This window comes from Peromyscus leucopus, chromosome 8b, assembly GCF_004664715.2.
Source record: "Peromyscus leucopus breed LL Stock chromosome 8b, UCI_PerLeu_2.1, whole genome shotgun sequence".
Taxonomy (NCBI): domain Eukaryota; kingdom Metazoa; phylum Chordata; class Mammalia; order Rodentia; family Cricetidae; genus Peromyscus; species Peromyscus leucopus.
In genome coordinates this window covers 96,330,725-96,347,391 of record NC_051086.1, presented here as the reverse complement: position 1 = coordinate 96,347,391, position 16,667 = coordinate 96,330,725, and the positions used below count along the sequence as shown (strand labels likewise).

The following is a 16,667-nucleotide window of genomic DNA, read 5'->3' as shown; positions in this document are numbered from 1 at the left end:
AGGTCATGGCTCACGGAGCAGTCTGCCTGGTAACAGCGAACGAAACTTTTCCTAGACCTGAACCAAGGTGAAACCGGCCTGTCAGGGGTCCCGAGTCTGCCCAGAGCCGCCGGTGCGCAGGTGGCGTCTTGGCATCCCAGACTAGCAAAGCGACTGCCGGATCCAGAGGCTGAGGCGAGCTAGCTGGAAGGAGAAGGCGGCGCCAGAGAATCCAGCCAATCGGCCTTCGGGGGTCAGTTCCCTGCGTGCAGCGCGCTGCCAGAGATATGCTGCTGAGATACACTGCACTATTTGCGAAGCTTCCAACGATGATGGAATGGATGAGGGGGGAAGTGTTGCCTGCGCGGAGGACTGGATCCTGGGACTCCGCTTAGCGTTCGGTACGCCACAGATTCACAAGGCAAGCTATTAGGCACTCGCTATCCGGCAAATTGAAGCAGGCATAGCATTCCCGGGTTGAGAAGAAGCTGTTCGGCAGGTGATGCCTCTTTGAATGTGATTCTTAACATGTATCTGAGAATTTCGCTTGCCTTCCTTCCTTTGCGAGATGAAAGGAATAGTAAATCCTCCAGTGTCTTTTACACCGTGCTGTTTGGGACCCTGCTCGTCTCACACTCTGTGGAGGACGCTCCTCTTTATATACATTTCTCACATTAAGCCCCCTCATGTGGAACAGTCTGACGGTCTCAGAGCATTCTAGACAGAAAGACAGAAGAAAAATGCGCCAATGGACCCGTCCCTTTACAATTAAAGTGGCCTGGAAGAAAATTCAAGGAGTTAAATAAGAGCTGGTTAGTCAGCCCCAAATTGAAACTCTTTATAGACCAACTTAATAAACTTAGTATACAGGGATCTGGGTGAGTCCCTTTGGCCCTAGGCGGCTCAATTTTTAGTCTCCGAATGATCAATGGCCTTTCTGTGTGGACACTGGTCCCATTGAACTCTCCTCTGTTCATCACTCTCGCGTGGCTCTTTCTGAAGGTATCAAAGGGAAAGAGACTCACGCGGTCCCGTAACATTCTCCCCCAATATTGTGCCTCGATACCTCCCTCCTAAAGAGAAGATAAGCTAGTAGGCCTAATAATAGGAACCTCCACAACTTCTTCCCCATTACCCTTTACTCATCTCCTAGATAGTAGGTCGCTGTTGCATGCTGTTGTTTAATATAACATCTCTGTCAAGAGACACCTGAGGAATACAGGAAATGAGGCGCAGACTGCCAGGCGGTGTAGAGTTGGAGGTGTTGTGGTAGGGCTTAACAGGGCGTGTGAACAACGACTTACACATTACACTCTTAATTACCTTCGGAGCCTCCCACACGCTAAGCTCTGATGCTGGCGCGCGCAGCCTGTCACCTTCCCTAGTACGCCGGATCATACAATCCATGCTCACTAAGAATTCTGAACTATGATTAAATTGTAGCCACCCCCCTCCCCTTCCCTCCAACACCGGTCGGGCACTTGGAGGACGTGAATGCCCGCATGCCATGTCCGTCCTCTTTCGCGAGAGGTCAGACCCGTCATATTGCACTCCGCCTCTCCTCCGCCCCCATAGCCCCATGTTGAGAACCCCCCCCCCTTCCTGCAAAAGCGGGAGGGGCCCCGGGCGGCCCGGCAGCTCTGGCTGAGGTTACGTGGCCGCCGGAGCCCTGACGTGATAGCACATTGCATCAGCATAAAACAATCCATCCTGGATATGGAATGCGGTGAGGACGGATGACAGCGCGAGCGCAGCCCCCTCGCCCGATTGATTTATGTCGGAGCTGACGCTTTATCAGGCAGTCCGCAAAACTTTGACCAATCATTTTGCAAGGAGCTCCGAGCCGGGCTGCTCCACTGTACTTTGTTGGCTGAGAAGTTGAGCAGGGGGTGGGGGTGGGAGGGTGGGGGTCTGGGGGGGGGGTCGCGTCCGAAAGCCCTCTACCACCGGGTCCGTGTGCCACCTCTCCCTGCTTGGGCGCCGAGGCGCGAGCGCTTCCCTTCCCCCTGCGAGCGCGCGGATAATGTCTGAGAATGTCCATTTCTGGGACGCTTAGCAGCTATTATGTCGACTCGATCATAAGTCACGAGAGCGAGGACGCGCCTCCAGCCAAGTTTCCTTCGGGCCAGTACGCGAACCCGCGGCAGCCGAGCCACGCCGAGCACCTGGACTTCCCCTCGTGCAGCTTCCAGCCCAAAGCGCCGGTGTTCGGCGCCTCCTGGGCGCCGCTGAGCCCGCACGCGTCCGGGAGCCTGCCGTCCGTCTACCACCCCTACCTGCAACCCCAGGGCGCGCCGGCGGCCGAGAGCAGGTACCTCCGTACCTGGCTGGAGCCCGCGCCCCGCGCCGAGGCCGCCCCGGGGCAGGGCCAGGCGGCGGTGAAGGCGGAGCCGCTGCTGGGCGCGCCGGGGGAGCTGCTCAAACAGGGCACGCCCGAGTACAGTTTGGAAACTTCGGCGGGCAGGGAGGCTGTCCTGTCTAATCAAAGAGCCGGCTACGGGGACAATAAAATTTGCGAAGGAAGCGAGGACAAAGAGAGGCCGGATCAAAGTAAGTTATAAAAAAAAAAAAAAAAGTGAGGAAATTCCCCCCCAGGCTGCAGGCCAGGCCCGGGGGAGGGGAGGGGAGAGGCCATAAAGCGGACAATGTGAAGGGACAGCGCGCCGGGGGCCCCCGCAGGGCTGGAGGGGGTGGAGGGGAGAGGAAGGAAGGGATCAGGATAGGGAGAAGCTGTGTACCCTGGAGGGGGGGGGGAGACACCGAGGCCGCCCCCCACTCCTCCTAGTGGCGCGTGGACTGAGCCTCAGGGACCAAGTCTCCCTAGTCCTTCTTCCTCCTTTCTCCCCCGTGCTCCGGCTGGGAAGAGTGAAAGGGAGCTGCGACAGTCGCTTGAGGAACGAGGGGACCGGGCCAGTGGCCAGCGTGGCCGAGAGCCCGCGCGGGCACGGGGCCGGAGCGCACCCGGCAGAGCCGCCAGCGCCACGCGCAGACGGTCCCCGCCGGCCAAGGGGAAGGGGGAGGGGGCTCATTAGGATTTTATTTGCGACGCAACAGCTTGGCGGAGGATTGTTCCTAGCAGATCTCACGCAGTAGCCGCGTCGGGTCGGCAGCCGGCGCCGGGAGGGGCGGGGGAAGCCCAAGATGCGGTGACGGAGCCCCCTCCCCGGTGCGCCGGCCCCTCCCCGGGAGCCTTCCCTCCAGGGTTCCCCGCCCTCCTACGGCATCCTCGCCGCCGCCGCCGGGGTGTCCGCTTCTCCCACGGCGGTGGTTCCCACTGTTCTCCGCGGGGCTCCCGAGCACTAGCCCGGACAGTCTCCCTCTCAGAGAGTCTGGGAAGCACTTGCTAAAGTCAGAGCCAACCTCCAGAATGGAGGAGGAGGCGTCCCGAAGGGACCCGGGGAGGGGTGGGGGGGGGAGGACTGAGCAGGGGCGGAGAACTCTACCCTTGGTGGAGAGTTTCTTACCACCTCCCATTCCTAAAAGCACCCTTGCTAAAGCCCCAAGTGGAAAGCGCTGCTGAATGAGAGAGGAGTCTTTTACTTGTCTTTTTTTAAGGATGGGAAAAACAAACCGGTTGGGGGCTCTTAGTTCCCAGACAATTACGGACAGATTGACAGGTCAAGTCCTCACCTCTTACTCCTTTGGGCAAGTAGTTTAGTTCTTGCTGGCCCTGTCAGATTTCCCACCCAAAGAGTGGCCAGTGGGTCCTCTGGGGGCTTTTGTGCCCTCGGAAAAGTAAGAATAGACTCGACTCCTCCCCCGCCCCCGGGTCCTTGCAATCCCCATACCTCCAACCTACCAGGTTGAATCATTAGGAACTGATACCCCAAAACACAGCTCTTCCCAAACCTCCTCGCAAACACCCAAACAGAGCCCTCACCCCATGGCCCCAAACTCAGGCTGGAAGGGCCCCTTATTGCTCTGCAGCCATTTGGCTAGGATCAATTATTAACAGTTTCCCCCCCTCTTTCATATTTAATGTGGCTTCGGGTCCCATCCCAGGCAATCACATTAAGGAAACAGCGCTGCAAATTGGTAAGACACGCTACTTAGTGTAGGGTGGACTGAATTTAAAAATATACATAGATATTCAGGGCTTTTCTTTGGGGGAGGAGGAAGCTGGTAGAGGATCTTATTTGCCATAGGCTCCGCTTTTGGGGGGCAACTTTTCTGAGTCCTGGGGTCTAGGGAGAGATGCAGGAGAGAAAAAGAAAAGGCTGTATAAGTTCTTTTTTCTTTTTGCTCTCTTTCCACTCAATTAGCCGTTCCCTACCTCCCGATAGGGTCAGTTAGAAGGCTTGGTGAGCTGTGAGGGGCTTCCTGTTACCCCCCCACCCCACCCCCGCCTCATCTCGGTCTGCCCACCTTGGGGCTGGAGCAATTTGGCTTCCCAGTTTCCCTGAACTTGTGTTAACCAAACTGAGCTGAGTAGCAGAAAAGAAGAGGCTATTGCCACCATAAGTTATCTGGGAGCCCCGGGGCTCCCCTGTCCATGGGCTGCAATTGATAAATGGTTGTAATTGGGTTTCTCGTGAGTTGGGAGTGTGCTGGGTGTTCGTGGCTGTAAATGCAGACTCTTATTTGTGGTGTGTGATGGGGAGGGGGGTGTCTCTACACAGACTCACATGTCTGCTGCCTTCTGGCCTAGAGCTGAGAGATTGCTATCTAGGCAGGGTTTACTGGGACTGGACTGAAGGGCCAAGAGATCTCTTGGCTGGGACTGAACAGAACTCCCTTCCCTCCCCAGTTCTTCCTCTTTCCTCCCAGACCTAGAGCCAAGGTCAGCCACCTTTAGCCGGTTGTGTGGCTGCCGCTATAGCTATACTGAGCTCTTCTGACCTGAGTCCAGGTCTGTTTGGATACAAGCAGAGAAAGGCTGAGTGCCTGGCCAGTGGGCGCTTTGGGGATGCTCGGGTAGTTTGGCTCTATCCTTTTTAAAGGGCTTCGAGCTGTCTATATTAACTCCTGGCCCACCCAGGGATGCTTTCTGGAATCCTGAAGGCCTGGGTGACTTTCTCCAATGCGAGATGGGGACTGGAGATGGAGTGCACCCTCTTGGTCTGGGTTCTTTCCCTCCCTTCCTCCCTTTGATTCTGTCCCTGCTTCTCTTTCAGCCAACCCCTCTGCCAACTGGCTGCACGCCCGCTCTTCCCGGAAAAAGCGCTGTCCCTACACCAAATACCAGACGCTGGAGCTAGAGAAGGAGTTTCTGTTCAATATGTACCTCACCAGGGACCGCAGGCACGAAGTGGCCAGACTCCTCAATCTGAGTGAGAGACAAGTCAAAATCTGGTTTCAGAACCGGCGGATGAAAATGAAGAAAATGAATAAGGAGCAGGGCAAAGAGTAAAAGAACCGCCCCCCCCTTCCCTACCTCACTCTGATTATTTATGTGGTGGCTGCAGGGCCACTGCTGTCTGGGATGTATCCAAGTGAGTGGGGAAGGGTGTCTCCTCTTTAAAGTCCCGCATCTGCACCTGGAGCCTCCCCCCCCCCCCCCCCCCTGTCTCTCTTCTCTCTTCTCCCTGGGTGTCAGGAGAAGTTTTGTTAAGTTAGAAACTAGCTGTAGTTGGTTCCTAGGACAAGGATGAGCCTCGAGGAAAGAGAGCCCTAGTCAAGCTCCTAGCATCCCTGATAACTTTTCTGGAAAACCCTGGCCCCTCTCTTTTAACTACCTGCCTGTTCCCTCCCTGAACCTATCCAGAAGTCACCCAGGAACAGTTTAACTGTCTACACCCCAATAGATACCCACAGACATTAAAGTTTGGAGTCCACACTAATAATGGAGAAAGGAAGTTACACCCTACATGTGCAGACATTGTTCACCAAACGCAGCTGGGCAGCCCCCAGATCAGATTCCTTCAGCTTCTACCCCTGATCCAAACACACAGGATAATGTCTAGAGACGAACCAAAGTCTCAACACGCACGTACTGTACTTATCCTTATGGAATTGCCAACAACACCCCAGGTCTCGGGGCCTGGGGACAGATAGGACCAGCCCAGTCCCCAAGCTGTTGTGAGCTGGAAAGGGCAAGAAAAAGCAGGGAGATCTCTTGTGAAGGTAACCTTAGTGGAGCTCCTCTCCAATGTTTTCTTTGCAGGAAGTGTTTAATTCTGCATATTTTCCTCTCCTTCCAACTAAAGGAGGTCAAATTGTGGGTCTTGGCCATGCCGCTCCCCCTGCATAGGTCCCCTTGACAAACTGTAGCTTTTCTGGCTGACCACAGATCTTGCATTTTCCTCCACTCCTTCCAGCTCGGAAATCAACTCTCCTTTTGGCTAAATCCATCTTGTAACAGCGACTCAAGTCTCCCCCTGTAGAAAAAAAAATCCCTTCACCCCGCTACTAGGTCAACCCTAGCTTAGAGAAGGCCAGGTTAGGAGAGGCTGATTGAGAATTTATTGTGAATCAATTCCCCTTCCAGAGCGAGCAGTCAGGACAGGGGAAGCAGTGGCCTCAGCGAGTTGGGTTTGAGGGTCTCTCCCCATTTCACTAGTTTCCTGGACCATACAGAAGACAGCCCCTTGGCATCCAGTCAGGGGGCCACAGGAAGACTCCACCAAAGCTCACCTCCTGCAGAATATCCACCCCCTGCATAAGACACTGCTGTGCCCGTCCAACTGATGCACGCACACACACGCTTCCGGCAAACAGTCCTGTGTGCAAAGGAAAGAGGCAAAATCATGCCTCCCCGGCGGGCAGCCCTGCCTGCCCTCTGCTTCTCTCCTCTTCCTGCTTCTCAATCCCTTCCACCCGTGGACTCTTTCTCCCGCTTCTCCTGACCCTGCAAAGAGGTCATTCCAGTAGAACTTCGAATTTTATTTTATTTTATTTTTGCTTTGTCCGTGGATGTGGTGAAATTGTGCTTGTGTTTTGTGGTTTCTTTGGCAATGATTTTTTCAGTTGTTGCTCATTAGGGAGGGTTTGAGGGTGGGAGTTGGGAGGGCAAGGGCCTAGAGCTCTAATTGTTTGTTTTGGAAGAAAAAGAAAAAGAACAAAAAAATATATATATCACTCTAAAAACAAACCTCTCCTGTGTTTTATTCTGTGCTGCCTCTCTTCTGATCACCAAGGAAAGAGCCCGTTTCTAAAGGCATGGTTTCAAAGATGAGTTAGTGTCCACAGCCACAGGCTTTCTCCTTAGACCTTCCGGAAACATCTACCTGCTCTGGTGGCCCTGACACCTGGTGGGTACCCAAGTCCCAAGACCACTGCTTAAGCTGAGCAAACCCCCTTACGGTAGAACCAGGAGAGCGGAGGAAGAAGAAAGAGAATCTCCATGATTCGGAGAGGGCATGTTATCTCCCCAGAGCCAGAGTCTTTGCCCAGACAAAGTTGCTCTGGAGACCTCCCCCACTGACTCAGAGAAAGAGGGTCTGACTTGTAGCTCCTGGAGAGGCAGTACTTCTCAGCTAACCACTTCAAAACACCCTTCAAGGATGGAGTTAGTAGCCTTCCTCCGCTATGGCCTGGAGGACCGTGGCAGAAAGCTTGGCTGGTTGAAATGGTTCAAATGGTTGGACCTCGGGGATTCCCTGTAGATGCCCCCCCACACACACACACACCTGGAGTCGGGCTCATAGGACAGCAGCCTTGGTCTGAGGTTGCTGAGTCTGGAGGGTGAGGCCAGGTTGTGTGGCAGTTCTCAAAAGAGAGCCACCAAATGTGGGACACAAATGTTTCGGGAGGAGAGGGAATAATACATTTCCAAAAGGACCCCCAGAATTACATTGGGCTTCAAGAGGCATCTCCTTGTTCCTCTCACACTGCGGTGTCCCCGCAAGAGCCTGTGGTGAAGTCTGCCGATCGATCGTGGAAGCTCTGCTTTTCTTAGTCAGTCGTAAGGATCCCGGCTGCAGCCGGCCTGCAGCTCTGTCGCCGTCCTCGCGTGAGCTTCTCGCCCGCTGCACACGCCATACTGCAGCCGAGATGCTGCGGCTTGGGGTGCAGCTGGCGACAAAGGGTGGCCAGAGTGAAAGCAGCCTGCCAAGGCTGGCCCTACCCCTCTCTAACGAAAGGGCAAGGGGATCCGAGAAACCCGAGGCGGGAGAAGGGGAAGCTCCGGACCGCAGCTGGGACAGGCGGCCTGCCAGAGGGTTATGTTAAAGAAGGAAAATTAATCTGGCTTTACAGCTGGTTGTGGCCTGGGCTGTTTCTGCATCCTTGGCTTTCCAAGCTCTGCCGGCTGCAGAGAGTGAGCCAAGGAAGCCAGTTTCTGCCAAAAGGAAACATAAAAAGCGAGGCTGGAGACTGGGTCGCGGCAGGGTAGGAGGCTAGGGCGTCTGGAATGGCCTGGGGCAGCGGCTGCGTCTGGGTCCCCAACCCCGGGTAGCTTCTTTCAAGACAAACAAAGGCGAAGGTGCAGAGGCTCAGAAGCCGGAGATGGGGAAATCAGTTGTCGAGAGAGAGAGAGAGAGAGAGAGAGAGAGAGAGAGAGAGAGAGAGAGAGAGAGAGAGAGAGAGAGAAGTGAGAGGCAGAGAGAAGCCGGGAGAGGAATTCAATGCCGTGTGCGCAGCAATAAAAGAATATGACCGCTATAAAAGTTTATAGGGTATAAATTTCTGAAGGTTAAGAAACTAAACAGCAGCAAAGCAAACAGTGAGGGGAAACTTTCCGGAGATGAGCAGCGGATGAGCCTGGGCTCCGGACCTGGTGGGAGAATAGGTGGGCCTTGTTACGAATCCCCCACCCTGGCCCTTCTTGCCCCCAGGTCTGGGGCTTGGGGTCTGGAACTTGGGAATCATCAGGCGGTGGGATGGGGTTCCGGGAGGGTAAAAAGTAAAGAAGCTAGCAGCCGGGAGGACGAACACTTTGCTGTCCCCAAAGCCATAGAAATTCTGACTGCTGTCTTTGTTCTTTACACACACCCCTCTAGAAGCGCCAGTCATAAACAAGAGACCCTTGCACACGCAGGGACACACACACACACACACACACACACACACACACACACACACGACCCCGCGGGGCCAGACGTCTGGGGGAGAGTAGCCCCTCTTGATCCTTCTCCAGTTCCATTCCATCACCTCAGACCTTCTCGTCCCTCACAAAAAGGCCAATTGTTACCCCTCAGGATGTGAAACGATCAAGTGTAGGGCTTAAAAAGTGGTCCTCCTCTTACTGACCATCAACAGTGCCTTGCTTAGCATCTCCAGCAGGAATTAGGGGCTGGGTGGATTTATAGCTTCTTTTCCTTTTAACTTATCTGAACTGTTTCATGAACAGTTTCCTGATTCCGAAGCCTTCTCTCTTATCTGCTTTCATTCCTCTCCCCTATTTCTAGTAATAATGAAAGTTTAATCGTTTGTCGCTTCCTCTGCCGGTTCTCAGAATCTGGCTGAGCAGATGGAGGACAGCTTTTTTGCAGAGCGGCCGCTAGATGGCACCCTTGCTCCATGTGAATTTTTCCAGGGCTGTGGTTGAGGGCTCCTGCGGCTCCACGCAGCACTCCGTTCGGCCCTGTATCTAGGAACTCAGCTACCAAAAGTCGTGAATAATTTGCACATAATAAAAATATAGGGCTTGCTATGGCCCTTTCCCCTTATTGTATGTATTTCAATTATAGTGGCGTTTCTCACTCTCTCCCCGCAACTGGTTCATTTTCTGAATTCCTCACACTAAGAAGGCTGTTTCCCAGTAGTTGTGTTTGGTGGGGCGAGAAATGCGTGGAAACCGGGGATAATATTAATAATAGAAATATGGAAATAATGGGCCCAAATCAAGGAGGCGAATTGGTTTGGAGAAATGAGATTTCCCTGCCGTGGAGGCAGGCGAGAGGAATGAAGTGCAGGCCAGCGGGTCAGGTGAGAGGGATGAGCCGGCAGGTCTCTGGAAGAGGAAGCTACCCCAGGCCGGCTCACCACACCTGCTGCAGGAGAGCGAGTCCGATGTGCCATCCCGTAGATCCCCAAATCTGGAAGGAATGGGGACCCGGCTTTGATGAAGATTCCGTGGTGCCCCAAGCCAGAGGGCCCCGCTGCTCCTGGGCTCTGACTGCAGAGCCTTTGTACCGGTCCAGGTCCGGGCTGGGCGAGTGTCTGGCCACCCAGGCTCCGGCAGGGTCTCCCTAGGGAGGTGGGATGGGGGAACGCTGCGACAGCCCTTGGGAGGCTCGGCCAACACCCTGAGCATTTTCTGGATAGGAGCAGGGGCAGGCATGGCCTTGGGGGAGCAGCCTCTGAGTTTTCCTCTTTCTTGGGCTTCCAGGTGAGGGCCCCGGCTCTGTCCCGCGTGCCCAGGCTCTGCCCTTGGCCCCCCTGCTCAGGGCAGCGGTGGGGGAGCCGCTCCTTCTGCCACGCAGCAGCTGGAGGCCTGGATTTTCGTTCGGTGGCCGCCGCTCTGACTGCCTATCACCCCTTCGGCTGATTCCCAATCTTCAGTTTCCTCCTCTCGGCCCAGCCCGAACCCGCCTCCCACTTGAGCTGGGGTGGGGGGAATAGCAAGTCACCCCCCCCTCCGTGACCCCAACTCTAGCCTCTTCTTTTTCCGCAGGACCAGGTGCAAAGAAAGCGCGGAGTGTCTCAACTTGAGTTTCTCCAATAAATCTGCGCTCCGTTGGGTGTTTATAAATTATCTCCGCGCTCTTTCTTGTTTTTTCTTATAACAGAAACATTTTCCTTCCATCAGAAATTTCTGGCACGGTGAAGGGATGATTTAGAACAAGCCATTGAATTTCTACCTCACCAGTGACTCCTCAAATCATGACCATAAAATCCCCCGCACTTGATAAAAATGTGCGCTTCCGCAACAACTTGACTCAGCCTTAGGTTGCCTCACCGTCCCCTCAGCCTTGAGCTAAAAAAAAAAAAACCCTCTTTCTCGATGTCCCCCTTTTTTCGTCCCCTTTTATTCGGTGGACTTATTTTAGAAGATTGAGTGAAAACAGAACAGCTGGCTCCCTTGGAAACGCTGTGCTTTCATTTTTACAAAGGTTGGGGCTCAGGGGATCCCCCAAAAGAAGCCTCTTAGAGAATCAGCAATAGATTGAATTTATTTGTAAAATCGATTCTGCCTTTGTTCTAGAAAAAGTCTGTCTCCTCCCTGTCTCCCCGGCCCCTTTTGCACATCCGCTGCCTCTGGAGGCCATTGGTTCTGACTCTCGCCCTGGGCCTCCCAAGGTCTCTCTGCCACCAGCCTGTGTCAGGTACACGGATAAGGCTCTGTGCTCCCGAGTGGGGCAGCCCGTCAGTTCGGTTCCTCGGTCTGGGTTTGAGGCCTCAGATCTTCAGATGTTCAGGGTTTAACTAAAGGCACCCTGAGAAAAAGGAAAACGGAGACCTCAGTGGCCTTGCTTTATCTGAACCCCTTTACCCAAGGTCAGTGCAGGTGGTCATTGGCTCTGGGGACAATAACAGGTACCCTTTAAACACACACCTCGCAGCCTTTGCCTAGGGCACCGGAGGGTATGGCAGTGACCAAGGCCTGGCCGCCCAGGCTCAGCCTCCAGTACCCTTACCTCTTTGGTGTGTTGATGAAATTGGCAGTGTTTACACCTGGAAGGTCTGTGTGGCAGGGTTAGAGGATTGGCCCCAGCCCGGGCTGGGGAACTGGATCCCAAGCTCTGGGCACAGGTGTGGAGCAGCCATGGTCCTTTTGATACTTACCAGACCCTCTCCTCTCCCCCAGCCTTCCCTCTAAAGTGCTGAGTAGGCCAAAGTACCTCAAGACCCCCCTCTCTTTCCCTTGCAGCCCCCCCCCAACCACCAGCAGGTAAAAGCCTGTGTGAACTGCAGAATTGGCAACCTCCGCACAAATTGCCTCTGCCTCAGCATCATCCATTAACCAGAAAGTTTCTTCTTCCTCTCCCAGGCCCACTCAGACCCCCTTCCCACAGAAAATCCTTGCGCCCTTGGCTTAATGAGAGAAAGTTATGTCTGTGACTTGGGCGGGGACAGGTCTTGGGGTGGTGGTGGTAGTAGTGGTTGGGGTCTCCAAAGAGGGTGTGGGGGCAGGTGTGTCTGCAAGGCTGAAGGAGGCAAAAAAAAATCTCGGGAAACTCACCGTTTGCGCCGAAAAGGAAAAAAAAAATCAGCAGCAACCCATAATCGCCTCATTTCAGCTTAGTCACCCCCACCGCGCTTCAGTTGGGCGGCGGGGGCGATCGAAGCTGCAGTTTTATAGCTGTAGAGGAAAGAACTCGTAAAATGCTAACAGCTTTTATGCGCTGCGGCATAAACAACAACAGACTCCGGCTTTATTGCGTTTTATAGTTTGTTAAAGAGTTTACAGCCGTTTTTTGGGGGCTGGTTACCCAGCCAATTCCCTCCACACGATAGTTAAACCTTTATCAATAATAAGGAAATTGATCATTAAAGCTTTAAATATGACTACCTCGTTTGTTTGAAAATATGTTTAGGAGAGGAAGCTGTATGATTTGATAACTTGTATTAAAATACCAATTACATTTATAGGACCTTTTAAAACTCGGCGCAATTAAACCGTGTTCTTTTACATTTTTCCGAAGCGACCCTGACATTTAGAAAGACTCCAATTGCCTCGTTAAAATCGCGAAATTAACAGCGTGCCTACGCCAGGCGCGGCGTTGTGGATGTGTGTGCGCGTGGTGCTTTTCCGTGACTCCCCCACATCAGTCTTTGGGGGTGGTCTGCGAAGGTATTTGATTTGTTGTGAGGCAAGAGATATCTCATTAATGTAGGTAGTTAAACAGATTTAATCCGTATTCGTTCTCTCTCCCCCCCTCCCTCTCCCCCCTCTCCCCCTCTCTCTCCCTGGGTGTTTTTTTTCCCCCTTCCCCTCCTTTTTCCCCTGCCCTCTCCTCACTCCCTGGCGCTCTCTCGCTCTAGCTCTCTCTCGCACTCGCTCTCTCTCGCTCTCACCCTCGCTCTGCGTTCTGTCCGGGAGGAGTACCCAGAAGCCAATAGGATGCGGGGTCTCTAATGGATGCAAATGATGGAGAAAAGACGGGGCAAAATATGAAACAACTCATTTGGAGGGAAGTAAATCACCGAAAACTGTTTATGAACTGGCATCCCTTCTTCGAAATGTAAAGCGAGGACCTCTTTAAGTGGCGGTATATTTTTGTTTGGGGGGTGGGGGGTGGGGGGAGGGCGAGCGAGCCGCGGCTGCCATGCAGGCTTAGACTTTTGCAGGCTTCGCTCTTCTATTCCTGGAAATCACAAAAAGTGTAGCGGCTTCGAGATCTTCTTCGCCTTTTCTTTCTTTTCCTTCCTTCCTTCTCTCTTTTTCCCCCCCTCCTCCTCCCTTTTCCTCTCCTTTCCAGGCGAGGGTGACTAGGAGCCGGCGAATCCGCGTTTTTTCTCTCTCTCTGTCTCTCTCCCTCTCTCTCTCTCTCTCTGTCTCTCTCTCTCTCCCTCCCTTTCCCCCTCCCCCCCCCCTCCCCAACAGCCCCCAACTACAGCCTGCGCCGCCGCCGCCGCCTCAAAATTCAATAAAATGAGCTCTTATTTCGTCAACTCACTGTTCTCCAAATACAAAACCGGGGAGTCCCTGCGCCCCAATTATTATGACTGCGGCTTCGCCCAGGACCTGGGCGGCCGACCCACCGTGGTGTACGGTCCCAGCAGCGGCGGCAGCTTCCAGCACCCGTCGCAAATCCAGGAGTTCTACCACGGGCCATCGTCGCTGTCCACGGCTCCCTACCAGCAGAACCCGTGTGCCGTGGCGTGCCACGGGGACCCCGGCAACTTCTACGGCTACGACCCGCTGCAGCGCCAGAGCCTGTTCGGTGCGCAGGATCCAGACCTGGTGCAGTACGCAGACTGCAAGCTCGCGGCCGCCAGCGGCCTGGGCGAGGAGGCCGAGGGGTCTGAGCAGAGCCCGTCGCCCACACAGCTCTTTCCCTGGATGCGCCCTCAAGGTGAGCTCCCGCCAGGCCTACCGGGGTGGGGAAGGGGCCGGGAGGACCCCAGGCCGGCCGGGGGAAGGGTGGGGGGGCTGGGCAGGCCGGGAGCATCTTCTGCTCCTCCAGGACTTGTGGGCTCCGTTCCAATCCGCTACCTCTTCTGCCTTCCTTCCCACTTTCTTTTCCTTTTTTCCCCCTTTTCTTTTTGCTTCCTTTGAAGGGGGGGGTCGCCAAGCGAATTTCCTGAATCCATAAACCCCTCACCCTCCTTTACTTTTCTTCTTCTCGCCCTCTTCCCCCCCCTTTTACTGTTTTATGGGGGCTGTGGAGAAAGAGCGGAGGGAGCGGGGGGGGGGGGCGCTCGGCGTTTGCACTTCTCAATTGCTTTATAGTTTAATTACCCTGAAGAAACTTTTCTTCTGGGGCAGAGGCTCTGGGGGCTTTTCAAGGTGGGTTCGTGGGTCCCCACTCTGGCTTTTTATTCTTATTCCCTTCTCCACATCCTTCCTCCTAAACTTTATGGCACTTTTAATATATTTGAACCCCCCCCCATTCTGGTGCTGGTTACCAGGGGAAGGGACTCCCCCTCTTTGGCCCCCGCAGATTCAGGGCTGTCTAGTCCCCCTCGGGCCCCCCCCCTCTCCCTGCTGACCGCGGCCTCCGAGCGCTCCCTCCCGCCCCCGCATAAGGGTCCCCTGCCCTCATTATCCTGGTCTCCCAGGCTGGTTCACGAATCTTCCAACCTTCTCTGTCTCTGCCCCCTCCCCCACCCTCCCCTCTGTCTCGCCCTTTCCCCCCTTCCCAGCAGCCGCCGGACGCAGGCGAGGCCGCCAGACCTACAGCCGCTACCAGACCCTGGAGCTGGAGAAGGAGTTCCTATTTAATCCCTATCTGACTCGCAAGCGGAGGATCGAGGTATCGCACGCGCTGGGACTAACAGAGAGACAGGTCAAAATCTGGTTCCAGAACCGGAGGATGAAGTGGAAAAAAGAGAATAACAAAGACAAGTTCCCCAGCAGTAAGTGCGAGCAGGAGGAGCTGGAGAAAGAGAAGCTGGAGCGGGCGCCAGAGACCGCCGGCGAGCAGGGCGATGCGCAGCAGAAGGCCGACAAGAAGTAGGCTCCAGCTTGGGACTGCTTGGGCCGGGGCTTGCCCGCACGTCCGCCGGTCCCTCCCGCGACCACACCGCCGCCGCCGCCGCCGCCGCCGCCGCCCGCTCCCCCGCCTCCGAGTGCTCCGGCCCCGGCCCGCGAGCGGAGCCAGGAGCTGGGCCTCCACCGCAGCGTCCCCCGCCGCGCCAGTCCCCGCTAGTGGTAGTATCTCGTAATAGCTTCTGTGTGTGAGCTACCGTGGATCTCCTTCCCTTCTCTTGGGGGCCAGGGGGGGGGACGACAAAAAAAAAGGATTTTAAACAAGGACTCCCTCGCCTTGCGAGGGTGAGCGACTGCTGCCTGCCAGAGCCCCCCTCGCCCCCACCCCATGTAAAAAATCCTCCTTGTGCAATGGTCTTTTTTTTCCTTTGAACGTGATTCTTTGTAATGACCAAGGTACCGATTTCTGCGAAGTTCTCCCAACAACATGAAACTGCCTATTCACGCCGTAATTCTTTCTGTCTCCCTCTCACTTTCTCTCTCTCCTCTCTCTTTCTCTCTCTCTCTTCCACCGCGTCCTCATCTTTCCTCGCAACCCCGCTCCCCGCTGCCCTCCCTGGCTCGCTGGCTTTCTCTCTTGCTTCTCTCTTTTTCCTCCTGTCCCCCCCCCTTCCTTTGGTTTGACAATTTTGTCTTAAGTGTTTCTCAAAAGAGATTACTTTAGTTAGCATGCGCGCTGTGAGCAATTGTTAAAAGTGTTCTTAGGTTTGCTGTGAAGAGAATGTATCCTGTATCCGTGAATTGCTTTATTGGGGGGAGGGAGGGCTAATTATATATTTTGTTGTTCCTCTATACTTTGTTCTGTTGTCTGCGCCTGAAAAGGGCGGAAGAGTTACAATAAAGTTTACAAGCGAGAACCCGAGACTGGCCCGGGGCCGGCGCTCCTCATTCGCTCCCAGGCGCCTTGCAGGGCTGGGGGGGGGTTCGGGGGGGGAGAGCTGGTCAGCAGGCTCCTGGGCTGGCCTAGGCTAGGTCGCCGAGAGGAGGGGGCGGGGGCTGGAAGCAGGTGGTACGAGTCCCCAGGCCCAGAGGCGCAGGGGGTGAGGGAGGCGGCCGCACGCGATTGGAGGAGAGAGGATCGAGGGAGGGGAACCGAAAGAAACCCCCTCCCCTTGCGTTCCGAGGCTGCGGGGCCCGGGAGACTCCAGCGCCCCGGCCGCTCTGGGGAAGAGATGTGCCCAAGCTGGTGGCTAGCACCCCCTGTCCCTTCTCTCTTTGTTTCCGTGTGTGTCCTGGGGTGGGGTGGGGGGCGGGGAGAGTAGGGGGGGAAGGTGGAGTAGGCCGCTGAGTTTATATTTCCATTTTTCTCGGACTCAGGTTGGGGACCGGGGAGCAGAGGGAAGGGGTTCCTCCCTACCTCCCCAGCCTCTCTGGGACGTCGCCACGTTCTCCCGGTTTCTAGGCCGCGGCTGGCCGCCGCAGCCTCCCTTTCCCTCGCCGCCTCTGCCTCGCTGGCAGCCACGCTCCACTGAGCGAGGCATCCGCCTTCCGGAACCGGGAAAGCCGCGAGCCGGACCCAAAGCGCCCTCCTCCCTTCCTTTTTCTCCCCACCCCCATTCCGTTCTTTTTATTAATATTTTTTTTGTATATCTTTTTATTGGCAATCCTTTTTTTTTCTTTAGTCACCAGAAATCTCAGCGTCCAACGCCTGTTGGGTTGGATTCCTGCCTTAGGAAAGCCTTGATCCACATCCAGTCTCTACAGCTGGGGC

At 55.0% G+C, this 16,667-nt stretch overlaps 2 protein-coding genes across 3 annotated transcripts; both read left to right on the top strand.

Annotated features, from left to right (window-relative positions):
- The first annotated feature begins 1,907 nt into the window (after window positions 1–1,907).
- On the top strand, window positions 1,908–6,925 carry Hoxb9 (homeobox B9). The gene is made up of 2 exons (XM_028869118.2): window positions 1,908–2,529; window positions 5,094–6,925. Exons 1-2 carry the CDS (start codon window positions 2,013–2,015, stop codon window positions 5,327–5,329), a joined length of 753 nt encoding a protein of 250 aa, XP_028724951.1. The 5' UTR covers window positions 1,908–2,012; the 3' UTR covers window positions 5,330–6,925.
- A 6,402-nt stretch (window positions 6,926–13,327) lies between these two features.
- Hoxb8 (homeobox B8) lies at window positions 13,328–15,818 on the top strand. 2 transcript variants are annotated; one of them, XM_028869120.2, is made up of 2 exons: window positions 13,328–13,820; window positions 14,614–15,818. In XM_028869120.2, the coding sequence occupies exons 1-2, from the start codon at window positions 13,397–13,399 to the stop codon at window positions 14,922–14,924; spliced, it is 735 nt and encodes a 244-aa protein (XP_028724953.1). In that variant the 5' UTR covers window positions 13,328–13,396; the 3' UTR covers window positions 14,925–15,818. The 2 variants fall into 2 exon arrangements, with proteins under 2 accessions (XP_028724953.1, XP_028724952.1); XM_028869119.2 differs by having other exon boundaries at window positions 14,611–15,818.
- Window positions 15,819–16,667: the final 849 nt, after the last annotated feature.

Bases quoted from the DNA above. Each gene is read 5' to 3' on its own strand.
- Hoxb9 (XM_028869118.2), top strand. From the start codon at position 2,013: ATGTCCATTTCTGGGACGCTTAGCAGCTATTATGTCGACTCGATCATA. The intron at 2,530-5,093 runs GTAAGTTATAAA...CTTCTCTTTCAG, and splicing joins CAAAGAGAGGCCGGATCAAA to CCAACCCCTCTGCCAACTGG.
- Hoxb8 (XM_028869119.2), top strand. From the start codon at position 13,397: ATGAGCTCTTATTTCGTCAACTCACTGTTCTCCAAATACAAAACCGGG. The intron at 13,821-14,610 runs GTGAGCTCCCGC...CCCCCTTCCCAG, and splicing joins TCCCTGGATGCGCCCTCAAG to CAGCCGCCGGACGCAGGCGA.